The sequence below is a fragment of the Brassica napus genome, chromosome C7 (genome assembly GCF_020379485.1).
Source record: "Brassica napus cultivar Da-Ae chromosome C7, Da-Ae, whole genome shotgun sequence".
Classification (NCBI taxonomy): domain Eukaryota; kingdom Viridiplantae; phylum Streptophyta; class Magnoliopsida; order Brassicales; family Brassicaceae; genus Brassica; species Brassica napus.
In genome coordinates, this window is record NC_063450.1 from 48,979,464 (window position 1) to 48,994,977 (window position 15,514).

Genomic DNA, 15,514 nt, shown 5'->3' on the forward strand with positions numbered 1-15,514 from the left:
TCAAGCAGGTTTGCGTCGCGACGGTCTAGACTGTAAAGAACTCGGAATAAAAGGTTCGGGAATCTATTATTTCCTTTCTTCTATTTATTTATTTATTTTTAAAAATTATATTTAAAATTCAGAAAAAATGGCGACTGAGAGAATCAGTCGAGATACCTCATCTCTCTCCGGGAAATTTGGGACCTTTTCAGGCAACCACAAATTATTTTGAACTTTTTTTAAATGAAATAATTTTTTTCTTTTTGAAACACAAATGAAAGCTTGATTCACCACAACAATATCAACGATGCTCTTTCTCTAAATCCAATCCTAAGAGAATGTATGTCGAGGGTTACAGTTTGATTGATGAGCCAGCGTTCGCGTGATTCCTATTGAAGGTATATATAGTTTATTGCTGTAACGTTAATATTGTTTTTGATCCCATTCATTACCAATGCCTTCTTAGTCACAAGATTCTCTCTTCTGAATTTATTATCCTAACCATTCTTTACTTCTATCAAGATTTGGAGCCTTTGTCAAGAGTTCTAAGGAGTTATGGGCTCTGATAAGCACTCTGCTCGTTTCCTCGATAAATTAAAAATGGAGAGGGTCAGGACGATGCTAACGCACACTTACCCTTATCCACACGAACATTCACGCCATGCTATGATTGCTGTCATCATGGGTTGCCTATTCTTTATTTCTTCGGATAACATGCACACCCTCGTGGAAAAGCTTGACAATAATTTCAAATGGTGGTCAATGTATGCTTGCTTGCTTGGTTTTTTCTATTTCTTCTCATCTCCATTCTTAGGAAAGACTATTCAACCAAGCTACTCAACCTTTAGTCGTTGGTGAGGATTATCACTTCTTCCATAAATTGTATATTTGAATCAAATGTGTGTGTCGTTTTTTAAAAAATTATTTAATTTGTAATATTGTGTAGGCACGTTGCTTGGATTTTAGTAGCAGCGTTGTACCATCTCCCAAGTTTTCAATCAATGGGTTTGGATTTGAGGATGAACTTGTCCTTGTTTCTAACTATTTACACATCATCCGTAGTCTTCCTTTTTGTCTTCCACGTCGTTTTTATTGGGTTTTGGCATCTCGGTCTTGTTTCTCGTGTCGCTAGAAGACGCCCAGCGATCTTAACCATTCTTCAAAACTGTGCTGTAAACTACACAATCTCCAAACCTTGTACAATAAAAAATCACTTGCTTGAAAACATTATTTTGAAGGAAAATTCAAAAATGTGCAGGTTCTAAGCATAGCGTGCTGTATATTCTACAGCCATTGTGGTAATCGTGCTATCCTGAGGCAAACACCACTTGAAAGAAGGCGTTCTAGCAACAGTACCTGGCTCACTAAACTCGTTCAGATTGATGAGCTTAAAGACCAAGTCTGCTCGTCATGGTTTGCTCCTGTTGGATCTGCTAGTGATTATCCGCTTTTGTCCAAATGGGTCATTTATGGGGAGGTCTGTCTAACTTTTTATAATTATTTCTAAACTTGTTGTGTATGTTCTAATCATATCTTTTTTTAGTTGCAGTTAGCATGCAATGGGTCTTGTCCTGTAACATCTGATGAAATTTCTCCTATATACTCGCTGTGGGCAACGTTTATTGGTCTTTACATTGCTAATTATGTAGTGGAGAGATCAACAGGGTAAGTGTCAGCAACACATACAGAATAATTATTTCTTTTGTTTTAATTTTTGTTGTACGGTTAGGTGGGCACTGGCACACCCTGTGTCTGTCAACAATTATGAGAAGCTGAAGAAGCAGCAAATGAAACCTAATTTCTTAGATATGGTTCCTTGGTACTCAGGGTACGTCCATGTTTTTTTTTTAAGGCATTGTGAATTAGTTGAAGTGGGATATTTTAACACTGTCTGATCTGTCTAATTATTTATTTCAGAACTTCAGCTGATTTGTTTAAAACTGTGTTTGACCTCCTCGTATCCGTGACTGTGTTTCTTGGCCGCTTTGACATGCGGATGATGCAGGTATATACATATGTTTCTAGTGATATCTTATGATAAGATCCTCTATCTTTCTATTGTATTCCATTTTTTTTTGGTGACCTTCCTCCATTTATAAATAAATCTTGTAGGCTGCAATGACCAAAACTTGTGATGGTGACGAGAGAAAGGAACTATTATATGATCATTTCACTGATATGGATGATTTCTGGTTTGACTTCATGGCGGATACTGGTGATGGTGGGAACTCATCTTATTCTGTCGCAAAACTTCTAGCTCAACCTTTTATCAACGTCCCACTTGATGATGATATTATATCTCTACAAAGGGGTAACGTGTTGCTTATTGGGGGAGATCTTGCGTAAGATTTTTTAGTATTGTACTTGTGATTTTTCTATATTCTCTGCTTTTTTTGCCATGTTTGGATGTAACAAAATGGATGTCTTTCTTTGATATATTGTCAGATACCCCAATCCATCAGCGTTTACATATGAAAAACGTCTGTTCTGTCCTTTTGAGTATGCGCTGCAACCTCCTCATTGGTATAAAAACGACTCAATTTCTGTTGAGAAGCCTGAGTTACCTGAAGGGGTTTCTGATCTGAAGCATTATGATGGTCCTCAATGTTTTCTTATCCCTGGAAACCATGGTGGGTTTTAGCTCTCAATTTATTTTTGACTCTAATAATATTCACATTTTTTTGGACACTAAATCTTTAATAATATTCACATACTCCATGCATACTTGGTTTTGTTGGTAGTGCTTTTAACTGTAATAATATTGTTTAAAATTTTAGATTGGTTCGATGGACTCAATACTTTCATGAGGTATATATGCCATAAAAGTTGGCTTGGTGGCTGGTTAATGCCCCAAAAGAAAAGCTATTTTGCCCTGCAGCTACCTAAAGGTTGGTGGGTGTTTGGTTTGGATCTCGCGCTTCATGGTGATATTGATGTGTACCAGTTCAATTTCTTTTCTGAACTAGTGAAGGAAAAGGTAGATTCAGCATCATCTTTGAATTATTATTGTTGGTGACTCCTCTATGATACTATTCAATATCCAGTTTTCTTTTTAATCTTTTCATTTTAGGTTGGGAAGGATGATGGAGTGATCATTATCACACATGAGCCGAACTGGCTTCTTGATTGGTATTGGAAAGACGATACAGGAAAGAACATGAGACACCTGATATGCGACTTTTTGAAAGGCAGGTGTAAACTTAGAATGGCAGGAGATTTGCATCATTACATGCGTCATTCTTGTACTCATCAATCAGATGGACCTGCTGCTCATGTCGAACATCTCCTTGTTAATGGTTGTGGTGGGGCTTTCTTGCATCCCACCCATGTGTTTAGCGACTTTTCAAAGTTTTATGATGCTTCCTATGACAGTAAATCTGCTTACCCTTCTTTTAAAGATTCAAGCAGGGTAATTCTTTTTTTTTTTCTTGTTTCTTGGGTCTCTTATATGATTTGCCTATTTTTCTTTAGCATTCAAAAACTTTATATTGTTTGTTGTTCCTTGCAGATTGCTTTGGGAAATATTTTGAAGTTCAGGAAAAAGAACTGGCAATTTGATTTCATTGGTGGCATCATATACTTTGTCTTGGTCTTTTCCTTGTTCCCTCAGGTGCGGTTTTGACCTTTTTAAAACTCCTTTTTCTCATGAACTGTTTCTTCTGCCACCATGCAGCTTGTATTGGGTTATTAAAATTGTAACATCTTCGGTTTGGTCTAAGTTACCAGTGATCGGCTATGCATGTTCTTGTTTGATTGTTGCATGGCTGGTCGAGTCAACTTGTACGTGTAGACCAGATCGGGGGTGTCACAAAGGTCTTGTCTACTAAAACAGTACACATTATCAACATCCACTAACACTCATGAGAATGTATTTATTCCTTGTTGATCTCAGTGTAAGCTAGGCCACATCTTACGAGATGATTCATTTTCTGGCCACTTGGGGAGTTTCTTGGGCACAGTTTGGAGCGCCTTTGTGTACGTAATAGAGCAGTCATACGTGTCATTCACCGGTGTTGTCATGTTGCTAGTAGCTGCAATTATGTTCGTTCCCTCAAAAATATCTCGGAAGAGACGGATGCTAATCGGAGTTCTTCACGTTGCTGCACACCTTACCGCTGCTTTGATTCTTATGTTGCTGTTGGAACTCGGCATAGAAACCTGTATTCAGCATAAGCTCCTTGCAACCTCCGGTCAGTTACGAATGTTGTTTTGTCCTTGACCCTCATTACAATGTCATTGACACTAATGGTAACCACAATGTTGTTACAGGGTATCATACATTGTATCAATGGTACAAATCAGTAGAAAATGAACACTTTCCGGACCCCACTGGCCTTCGAGTCCGTATCGAACAGTGGACCTTCGGATTCTATCCAGCTTGCATCAAATATCTTATGTCAGCATTTGATATTCCTGAGGTAAATGTATTTTTGTCAACTTAGCATTTGTTTTGGGACCAAATGTGAACGTGTTTAACGTTTTAGGTGATGGCGGTTACACGGACAAACATTTGCCGGGAAGGAATGGAGTCGCTATCTCGAAGTGGAGCAGCTATATATTATGCTTCTGTCTTTCTCTACTTTTGGGTTTTCTCAACTCCTGTTGTGTCTTTGGTCTTTGGAAGTTACTTATACATCTGCATCAACTGGCTTCACATACACTTTGATGAAGCTTTCTCTTCTCTCCGCATAGCTAATTACAAATCATTCACCCGTTTCCATATCAAATCTGATGGAGACCTTGAAGTCTTCACTCTCGGAGTAGACAAGGTAAGTCTCTGAATTAAAAATGACAAAAAGTAACAAGTTTTGTGATTATGGGATTATTAGCTTGTTGTTTATTTTGTGATTGGTCTTTAACAAGAGGAGTATATGTGCTTAATGAGTCCAGGTGCCAAAGGAATGGAAGCTAGACAAAGACTGGGATTCAGAGCCAAGATCGACGGTAAAGATGAGTCATCTCAGAAGGTTTCCAAGTAAATGGTGTGCAACAACATTGCAACAAGATCCTATCAACACTGTAAAAATCGTTGATCATTTTGTTATTACTAGATCAGATAAAGAAGTTGGAGGATCTTAGTTAGAACCAGTTTTTCAACGATTCTTTTTCTCTCCTAAAATGTAGTATTAGTGTTAATGCTTATTAATTTATCATATTTATTAATTTATTGAATATTTGATTCATAGAGTTTAATAGTAAAATTATATTTAAATATTTTTGTTTGGCAAATGAAAACAATTTTTATTACTCTATCTGCTTTCACCCCATCTTTTGTGTTTCTTTTTTTTTTGTCTATAAATCCTTTAAGCTTCTGAAATAAAGTATATATAGATAGATACATGGCAACATTATTAAACCAATGACTTCCTCTCTTCTTCCTCTTCTCTACCACCCTCACCTCCGGCGTTCCTAGCCGCTGGTCTCGCCGGAATCTTGCTAGGAGGTTTACTATCCATAGGAACCATCTTCAACACTATTCCCATTGCTATCAACAGCAATCCAGACCCGTGCTGCTCAGTCAACGGCTTGGTGAATATCAAATACGACAGCAACAACGTAACGCCTTTCCTAGCCGTTGTTATCTACACACAAAACGTTTTAAATGTGAGCTTAGAATGCATACTATGTGTATGTGTAGTATACAAGATTGGAGGCTCACCAAGGCGGTTGTAGCGGCTCCAAAGAGGGCAATGAGGGATAGAACCGAGACTTGACCAATGAATGTGGCCATTGCTTCGAATACAAGCACTCCGTACACATACGGATGCTGCCAAAGAAGATATGATTTTAAAAATACATCAATCAACTAATGAATGATTAAAGCGTTTAACTGTTAAAATATTACACGTTGGTACTTTACTTATGGATTCAATCTCAATGTACATGACTTTATTATTATTATTCAAGACAACTTGGCTTTTTAATAAAGGTTGGTAGATTTAGGCACGTCGTCGGTCATTTCGAATCCGACAAACTTTGACTTCTTTTAATTAAGAGTCTAAACCGAAGAAGCTGACTCTGATTTGAACCATTTACCGAGTCAAAACCTAAACCAAGAACTTTTCAAACCCAATAAAAGTCCTTTCTTTGTCACTTTGGATTCAAATGGAATACGACTCATGATGATATCAACCAAAAACTAAAGCGTGTTAATTTGGTTTAATTAAGCTTTACGGTTTACCAAAACCGGACAAAACAGAGGATTGGACTTACTTGCCAGCACGCAGTCCAAGCACGGAATAGCTCTCCGGTTAAGACCATGGGAACAAACAAGAACGGTAATCCAACAACCGTCGAGCAGAAAAGCATCTCCATCTGCAACAAATGCATTACAAGAATCTTAGATGCAAAACAAAACAGGAAGAACCGAGTTTTTTTTTATTGTGTTTTCTTGCCTGAGTTGTCTCGGGATTCATTGTGAAAATGGCTTCTTGGAGATTACCCAAGAAAGCATCCATGATCAATGCACCAGTAATCATCAGAATCCCAATCATACTGAAGTTTGGAGACATTTGTGCGTCTGCTAATGTGAATAGTATCAAACCAAGAACCAGCAAGAAGGCTGAAATGTATTCATGGACCGGGTATTTTCTCCTCAGACCGGGTATGAACGCTCCCATTATCATCACAGGCAACACCTGAAACCCATTTGAACAATTCTCTGAACAACTTGGCCCCTTTAAACTCAATGGGATAAATTATGGATATACCTTGGTGGATTTAAACATGATCTGAGCAGGATAATTGAGATAAGCCAAAGAGCCTTTGGTTAAACCATGTGATCCCATGAGAACAGCAGAGAGTTTGACATAAGTTCTCATAGGATTCACAATATGCTTTGTGGTGAAGCCTTGAAGGTAGATGAGGAACAAGTAGACAAATCCTTGTATAAAGGTGAAGTACCAACCAAAGCTACAAGAAACAGAGAAAGAACATATCCCATTATTATTATTTTTATTTGTTAAAATCTAAATATTAGGAGAAATTAAAAGTTGAGTTTACCTAAATTGCAGGCGATTATAAACATATTCCTGTAAATATAAAAAAAATGGACACAAATATCAGAAAAATCAAGTCAATAATCACAAGTACAGATCCAACAAATTCTCTAAAGTCTGTTTTTTAACAAGATCACAACTGTTTTTGTGTGATCTCACAATATCTGCAATTTAAGAGGATATTTTTATAATTTGAATTATGAAATACAGAAATCAAAAAGCTTTTGCGTGTGTGTTAGGAGAGAGTTTAGTTGGTCATGCAATGAAACATCAAACACTTAGCATGCAAATGATTTTCTTAATGCACCATAATCAGGAGATAATTATGCTGAATTATCTCAGCAAACAAACAAAAATGATCAACGTTATCTATTACTACAATTCGGGATCCTCGAAATGAATAAAAACCAAATAAAATTAAAAAGAGATAATTAAATGAATTATGAAAAGAACCTCGCAAACTCCGTTGACGAGGTAACCAAAGAAGAAACCAGACGTGCAGATGAGAAACTGTTGCCATGTTGGTCGATCAGACAGAGAGATTCCAAACAGAGATCTTGACTGTTCCTCGTTCTTCATCCTTTTCTCCTTCTTTAGAACTGGGAAGAATAAGCAACGCTTCTTTTCTTTGAGAAAATTAAAAACAAAATAGGTCAAAAGAAACCCAGAAAAATAAAGAGTAGAATCACAAGAATTTATGTAAAGTCATTCATAACGGTATAACACTCCTCGAAATAACCAAACCAAACCAAACTCTTTTGTAATTCACTCTTCAAAGTCTCGCTGATCAAACGAGACAGAGAGAGAGAAATAAATAGTGATGTACGTATTGGGAAATGAGAGAGAGATATAGAGAGGGGTTTTAAAACTGAAGGGTAAACACACATGAAGAAGAAGAAGAAGAAAGAGGCAAGGGGTCTGAGACTCGTCGCGTGATTCGCCACTCTGTGACACGTTTTTCTTCTCTCTCTAAGAGACGTTCTTCTTTTCTCTTTTTAGTTTTTACGTTTTCATTTGATCTCTTCTTTATTCTTCCGGTTAAACTTTAAAGTTTTTCAAATAAACCACCAAACTTATCTATATTTAATTATTTATCTTTCAATACTTTTCACTTCACACCATATCAGAATATTTATTATTTAATATCATCCGCGTGACACCTCTCTCATGAATGCTAAATTAAGACAGTATCCCATCCCCGGTTCGGTCCGGTTATTCATCTCTTCTTTATTCTTCCGGTTAAACTTTAAAGTTTTCAAATAAACAACCAAACTTGTCTATATTTATCTTTTAATACTTAGCTTTAGAATATTTAATACATTTGTATCATCCGCCTGACACCTCTCTCAGGAATGCTGAATTAAGACAGTATCCCATCACCGGTTCGGTCCGGTTTATTTATTTTTAATCATGAAAAAAGTTGGATGTGTGTCTACTGTCTGATCATTGGATCTTTTCTCTTTTATAGCCGGGTCTGTGAAATGTGAATAGATATACAATCTTATTTGGATTAATTTTTTTTTTTTGTTAAATTGATAATATTAAATGCAATAGGTAAATTATAATAGATTAGCTTTTCTACAAATTGACAAGTAGCATATCAAAAATAATAAGTGCTGAACAAAAATAACATATCAGACATTTGTTAACGTAAATGTAAATGTTTATTTACATTTGTTAAGGATAATTTCGGATCTTGAGAATATTCTTACAACAACCTTAACTAGAATCACGCATATGATTTAGTCGAATCACAAGTAAATAAACAGTCTGGCATTGTTTGTACCTTGGTAAAATAAAAGGCGCTATTCGTAAATTATATAACTTGTGGGCGATTTTCGTATTTGATTAAGGAAGTTTAAAAGAAATAATGATTCTATCAATGCTGGCTTATTAGTCAACTTTTCGATTTAAGATAAGTAAGTTATTGTCTCAACTCTCTATAGAGACGCCATTACAGCCTGTCCATTACAATTGTACGACCATTTTTCGTGGTTTTATTCAACTTTTATCGATCGGAAGAATTTTTTAAATGCGTTAGGCCTCACTATAGTAGCTCATTAATCTCATGACTCATGAGTAACATAAGTCAGTACATGTTTTTACTATTAACCTTCTATATTCATAAGTATTAACTTTTAAGCAACTTAATCTCACGGTGTTTAAAAAAAAAAGCAATTAATCTCACACATATTTCGTTGACCAGCGAAAAAATCTTAAGCATAGTTAGGAAATTGTTAGAGAATTTTTATAAAGTAATGAAATCAAATATTGAATAATGAACAAAATGGAGGAACACAAACAAATTGAGTCAACAAAAATATAGTCGCTGTTTTAGAATAATTAGGTGGCGGCCAATATGGTACATATTATATGGAATAATTAGCTTTCGCCTTGGAATCACGATCAGCATAAATGGTATGTGCCAAATAAAATCAATCTTACAGTAACAATTACAAATATATCACATTTATTAGAGATTTGTTCTTATCAAAACTAACATATATATTTGTATTTAAAAGAAAATTGTCCATCTAAACTAAAGCCATGGTAAAAGCAGATGAATATAAACCCATATTATGTGAAATTGCACATATGTTTTTGAATAGTCATCAATTATCATTCGTGTGGTTTGTAATAACCGGAAGACTCCGCGTCGAGACTTTTGGGGGTTTGGACGCAACCGGTCACAATTCACACAAACTATTAACAAACGAATCACAGCGTGGCCCCGGTAGGTCCAGCTTCGGCCATATTGTACCGTGTACCAGAAAGTTACCAACCCCAGGACAGATCCTATTACACCGCTGTTTCCTTCTTGCCAAAAATGAACCAATCTCAGATTGTGGGCACTGTCAACGCCGCAATATAGGGTTGGTAAAGTAGAAATAGTATAGGTGATTATCGCCCAAAACGTTTTTCGGTCCTTAATTTTTTTTTTTGGTTAAAAAAAAAAAAATTAACCAATCGCAGACCGCCACGTGTTGTGGAACCCGCAAAGGACGCAGTGCAAACGTTCTTTATTTTGAGACATTGTAGCACAGTAATTAAGAAAAGGTGCAAGAACCCTCCTCCACCACCGATAATGTTTGTTTTAGGTATAATTGTAGACTTTGGGTTTCATGATTAGACAAGAGAAGTTTAACGTTGCATGTACAATTGTTTTATCAGATCAAAGTCTCATGGATGCAACGACGTATGTGTGCAATAGTTAAATTAGCATGTCTATGTTCAAAAATGTTTAAAATATATGTGTATGCATTAAAAAATACAGTGAAACGTATTATGTCGCGATATTGGGTAAGCGAGACAAAATGCAAATGATTAAAATCTTATTAAAAGATACTAGTGAGGGAGTAGTAAACAAGTGTTCAGATATCGAATTTTCTTCTCATCCGTTTAAGTGTCTTTCTCTAAGACAATGATCTAGTATATGTGATTTATTATATTGTAGCACTTATCATACCTATTGAAATGATTAGTTATACAAACGTTTTTTTTTCCTTGCGAAAATGTGTAAATGGACACGTAAAATACAAAGTTTAAACGTACGACTTTCTTTTACGTTTGCGTTGTTAATTTCGTTTAACGTTCACAAAAACAATATGCTGTAAGTTTGTAGATAGATACTATCATACTACCTATCCTTGTTTAATTTTTTCCGTTGCAAGCAATAATACTACGACATAAACTTATCCGCTAGCAAAAACAATAGATTTACATACACTTAATTTTTTTTGGAGGGGTCAAAATACATAGATTAGAACTATCAACGTACAAGCGTTAACATCTCCACATCGTTGAACCAACAATGACAAAACAAACATTTTTTTTTTTTTGTTGTTGTCGTTGTCGCCAATGCGAACAGTACGTTTGACACAGACTTTTTTATTTGTTTAAAAACGTTTGACGCAGACTTGAACACTAATGTACATACAGAGACCAAATTATTGAGAAATTAGGTGAAACAGCCTTCATAAACAATGCCCAAATTAGCCTAATAAGTAATGACACAATTTACAAAATAAAAGATTTAAGAATTAAATTGATAATGGTTTGAGAGCCAAGGATAAATATATGGATCACTTATCCCGATTTTATCAATGGGCTATTCTCTGGGCTCGGATTGGGTTTCAATGGTTTTAGACTGATTAAGAAAAAATAATTATTAGATTAAACATGTGGAGCATGAACGTTATCTCTACATATTGAGCAAGAATTATGAAACAAGAACTTCCGATCAAATATATAATGTAGCCTGTAAATATATTATCGTTTTGATAAGTATGAGCAACAGAAAACCGATATATTACATTTTTTATAAACAATAATATAAGACATTATGTTTATGAAGGAGATAATAATATAACCGGAGTCTCCAGCTCTTGTGGTAAAGGGTTCATAACAGTGAGTACTACCATTTGGATTCGAGTTCGGCTACCCAGAATGTTTTAAATGGTAAAAAATGTGGATTACGCGGGCCTCGTGATGATTAGTCTTTGGACCTATAAAACTTTTGGGATCACACCACGGTTATAAAAAAAGATAATATATTATCCGCGTATTATATATTGCTTATACAAAATATATTTTTTATAAAAAATAAAGCATAGTCAATCTAATTATGTAAGCTAAGGCATATATATATATATATATTATCTCAATAGATAAAATATATTGAGATAAAATATTTGGGATACTGTAACTCATAAGAGTCTAAAGGTGGATATCTATATATAATAGCAAACCCAATGTTGATCTAGATGAGCTAATCATTTTTTTATAGGAAAATAAAATTTAAATCTAACGGTTTCGTTTAACAATATTTTGTAATCTAACGGACATGATCATCTCTTATTTATAAGATCCGACGTCATCAATCTCTTTCACCAAAAGGCGTCTCAATCAACTGCTCTCTGAACGAGCACCCCTTATACATCCGCCTCTTTGCAAAGGACACCTCATTTGCCTCCTTTCGGATTCAACCCGTCTCTAAAATCCATCTATATATTGAAGTTTCAGATTTCTTATCCCTTTGCATATTCCATCATCATTCTGTCCATTTACATTGTCCATCATCCTCATCCAGTTTTAGATGTAAGAATTTCTCTCATACAGTTCATCACCATCGTAGTACATGTATCTGTCTTTGGTTTTTTTTACTTCGTTTATTATCTGGAAATAAATCAATCCAGTGTTCGTTGTTTTATTTAAAGGGACAGATTTTCAAAAAAAAATTAACTGTTTGGTACTGCGTGGGAGGAGATGGAGTGAATCACGTATTTTTTTTGGCCGAAGAACAATCTATGTTCTCAGATTACTTATAGATTTCGACTTATTTTGTCTCTGAAATTGGAAAATTCCCAAGTTTTTCTTACTGCAGTTGATTAAAATGTATTTTTACTTGTATGGTCCAGCACAGCCTTAATAACATCCATAAGTGCATCACTCACGCGTGTGCCTTGAAGTGGAGAAGTTTGGAGTTGGAAAAGAAGTAGAGAGACTCCAACGGTGCGTTTCTATGGGAACCTGATCTTTATGATGTCACAAATCATTAATTTATAAATACAAGCATAATCTATTCATAATAGAAGGTACGTATTAATGTAAATTTCATGCTTTTGAGTTTTGAGTGATTAAAAGATTCCATATAGTTGTGTTGTTCTGTTCCTCAGAAAGAAACACTGTAAAAACAGATGAAGAAAGAAACCAACGATGAGTTCATAAAAAGTTGTGATTATATTTTTTAGTTTCATCAATCTTGTAACATGTGAAAGAAAAGCCTTCACGGAGAAGCAGAGAGAAGGACGAGTAAACGTCCTGGCAAAGAGTAAATATAAGGTTTTCCATTGTTAGTTTATTATAATTGAGTTTGGTATGATTAGATAATAATTATAAAGTAACTGTAAACCCAATAGGTGCATTTGTAAAGTCGTGAATTGTTTGTAAAGTCGTGACTTGTTGGAAGAGTCACAAGTAGTTTTCTTTACGGTTACTTAAGAAATATATGTAAGTCATGTTGTCTTATGTAAAAAGTGTCAACAATAAAAGATAAATTTTCCAAATGTATTTTGTTCTCTTTATTTTGTCCAACATTCTTTACTGCCGCACCAGTCTCTCCCGTTTAACAGACACGTAGTTGATATTGAAGGTTCCTTGATAAATGAGGTTGGTGAAAGGTTGCAATGGATTATACCTAAAGCTCATTAGTTTGCTGTGTTCACATTATTACAAGGCAAGGCAATGTCAAAGATTAATCCCTAATTGCTTGCTCGATTAGATACCCTGAAACTCCAGACCAAAGAGGAGAAGAAGTGAGTGAATTGTTTATACGCTGCGGTGTCTTGTTATATGATCCGAAAAGCAACTTACTACAAACTAACTTCTCCAAAACTCTGGAAGGGATCCTCCCTCTGCAACATCATGTGTGAAAGTATATGACTGAAGGAGAATGACCAGTCCAATAACTTACCAACTCTCCCAATAACATCAAATTCAAAAAACCAGTTCTATATATTGTCATCAAGTTCAGTATATGACTGAAGGAGATGTAACACGGTGCTGGAGACAAGCCTTGCCGTTAGAGATCCATCGCCTCTCTCTTTTGGTCGCTGTGCATCGGATCCGAGAGGCTTTGATGTAGAGAAGAGACGCACGTACGCGGAGCCATCACGTAGAGCACTTCCGGTGCCGACCACCAAGTCATCATCTCATCGGAGGAGGGTCCGAGATCCTTGCCGTGCCGCCGGAGCCTTTATCAACTCTCGACGTAGCCGTGATCATAACCGAGAGATGCGGAGGAGGCACGATCTAAATTGGAGTTGCGGCGTTTAACACCAACCACCACCATCGTTAACCGTGAGACATAGGAGGGGAAAGCCATGTCAGCGGAGAGTCGTTTCATGATCACCGAGTTTGAGCCAGCCACCATCATCAACCGTAGTCCAAGCCGTGTAGCAGCTAAGTGTTATCTTCTTGTTACTTGTGTTACAAGCAACATATCTAGCTTAAGCTAAATGTTTCATGCGTAGGAAACATGCAACTTTGGATGTTATTATTCTAAAACCTAAGCGAGGCATTTTCCCATTATCTCCGACCTTGGCTAACATGAGGGTATTTTTCTCAACTTCTCTTACACGGCTGTATTAAGTTTCTGAAATATGGAGATTTGAATCCAACGAATTAAATATTATAGATATTGTAGTTAATGGATTATATTGTTTTTTAAGTTATTCTTAACTACAATGGAAGTTACTTTATTTTGTTAAGAATTGTTTAAGATCACTGAGTTCAATTTTGTTGGTAACGATTTGTTTTTTTTATGAAGAAGTTAAGTCTCTTACTCGATTCCTTCAATTAATAAATAGTAGATTGTATTTTCATTTGGTTACAAAATCTATATTATTATGTCTAATAGCCGACTGCAAAAAAATATCATTATTGTAAAACTCTCTACAAAGAATATTTAGTGGTTTGGTAACGTTATTGGGTAATATCAAGAATTTAGGGTTTTACAATAATGATACTTTTTGTATAGAGTTTTACAATAATGATATTTTTTGCAGTCGGCTATTAGACACAATAGTATAGATTTTGTAAATATGGTTTAGGGTTTGTGAATTGGGTAATATCAAGAATTTAGAGAATATAATACGTATTGATGTTTAGTGTGTTTCAGAATAAATCATGTGTGAATTATGTTACCATATATTTGTGTATAAAAATGAATAATATTATAGTTACAATTAGTTTATGAACGATGAGTGAAAAAAAGCCATAGGTTCAACTATTTTTTAAAAGTTAATAACAAAAAAGTAAAAAATAAAGAGATTAAAACGTGGGTGTTACCCATACGGTTTTAATTAAAAATTAAAAATTAAATAATGAAACGGCATAATCTTGTAAATAAGTTGAAAAATAAGGACATAATCTTAGTAAGGATTGTGTTTTAATAGTATAGATATGTGAAATAGATGAAAAGTGGAAAACATGCCATGAAAGTAGCATCACTTTGGATACACCAGATCAATTGCTTATTTTTCAAATTAGTTCACTATAAAATTATAATTTCATAGATAATATGGTGATTAATGATCATACTGGATTTTGCAAAATACATGAAATTCTAGGAAAATAAGCTTTTTAATTTCAATCAACAATTTTATGAAAAATTCATGGGTTTGAATCTTGAAACTGAAAAGAAAAAAAATTCTTATAATCATCATATAGTTTTGTGACTATAACCAATTATTTTATGAAGAGTTATAAAGATATTATGTATGAGTAAAAATATTAAGGCTCCGACTGGTGACATGTAGTATTAAAATCGAGTTGTAATATGTATTACAATTCGATGTAACTTGCGGTAAAAATCATGTGGTAAAAACTGTAACTTTATGTGGTAAGTTTGCAGTAAAAATAAAAGTTACAATCTAAAGTATGGTTTTTAATCAAATAAATATAACATAAGACAATGAATTCTTATTAATAACAAAAAAACATTAACCTATTAAAAATAAATAAATAATAAAAATAAA

At 34.8% G+C, this 15,514-nt stretch overlaps 2 protein-coding genes and 1 long non-coding RNA gene across 4 annotated transcripts; 2 read left to right on the top strand and 1 right to left on the bottom strand.

Annotated features, from left to right (window-relative positions):
* The first annotated feature begins 62 nt into the window (after positions 1-62).
* On the top strand, positions 63-5,229 carry LOC111207881. The gene is made up of 16 exons (XM_022706356.2): positions 63-377; positions 502-833; positions 926-1,151; positions 1,238-1,456; positions 1,529-1,644; positions 1,709-1,807; positions 1,897-1,984; positions 2,092-2,321; positions 2,425-2,609; positions 2,757-2,956; positions 3,050-3,388; positions 3,488-3,589; positions 3,872-4,169; positions 4,249-4,397; positions 4,464-4,748; positions 4,870-5,229. The coding sequence occupies exons 2-16, from the start codon at positions 535-537 to the stop codon at positions 5,056-5,058; spliced, it is 3,024 nt and encodes a 1,007-aa protein (XP_022562077.1). The 5' UTR covers positions 63-377; positions 502-534; the 3' UTR covers positions 5,059-5,229.
* LOC106440464 (UDP-galactose/UDP-glucose transporter 2) lies at positions 5,194-8,004 on the bottom strand. Its single transcript, XM_013882138.3, has 7 exons — positions 7,431-8,004; positions 6,982-7,010; positions 6,690-6,891; positions 6,375-6,617; positions 6,193-6,294; positions 5,639-5,746; positions 5,194-5,561 (listed from the first exon to the last, which is right to left on the bottom strand). The coding sequence occupies exons 1-7, from the start codon at positions 7,554-7,556 to the stop codon at positions 5,331-5,333; spliced, it is 1,041 nt and encodes a 346-aa protein (XP_013737592.2). The 5' UTR covers positions 7,557-8,004; the 3' UTR covers positions 5,194-5,330.
* Positions 8,005-11,802: 3,798 nt separating this feature from the next.
* LOC106444496 lies at positions 11,803-13,046 on the top strand. 2 transcript variants are annotated; one of them, XR_001288258.3, is made up of 3 exons: positions 11,832-12,074; positions 12,395-12,571; positions 12,653-13,046. It is a non-coding gene; the product is annotated as an uncharacterized LOC106444496 (long non-coding RNA). The 2 variants fall into 2 exon arrangements; XR_007326283.1 differs by having other exon boundaries at positions 11,803-12,074; positions 12,395-13,046.
* The last annotated feature ends 2,468 nt before the right edge of the window (positions 13,047-15,514 follow it).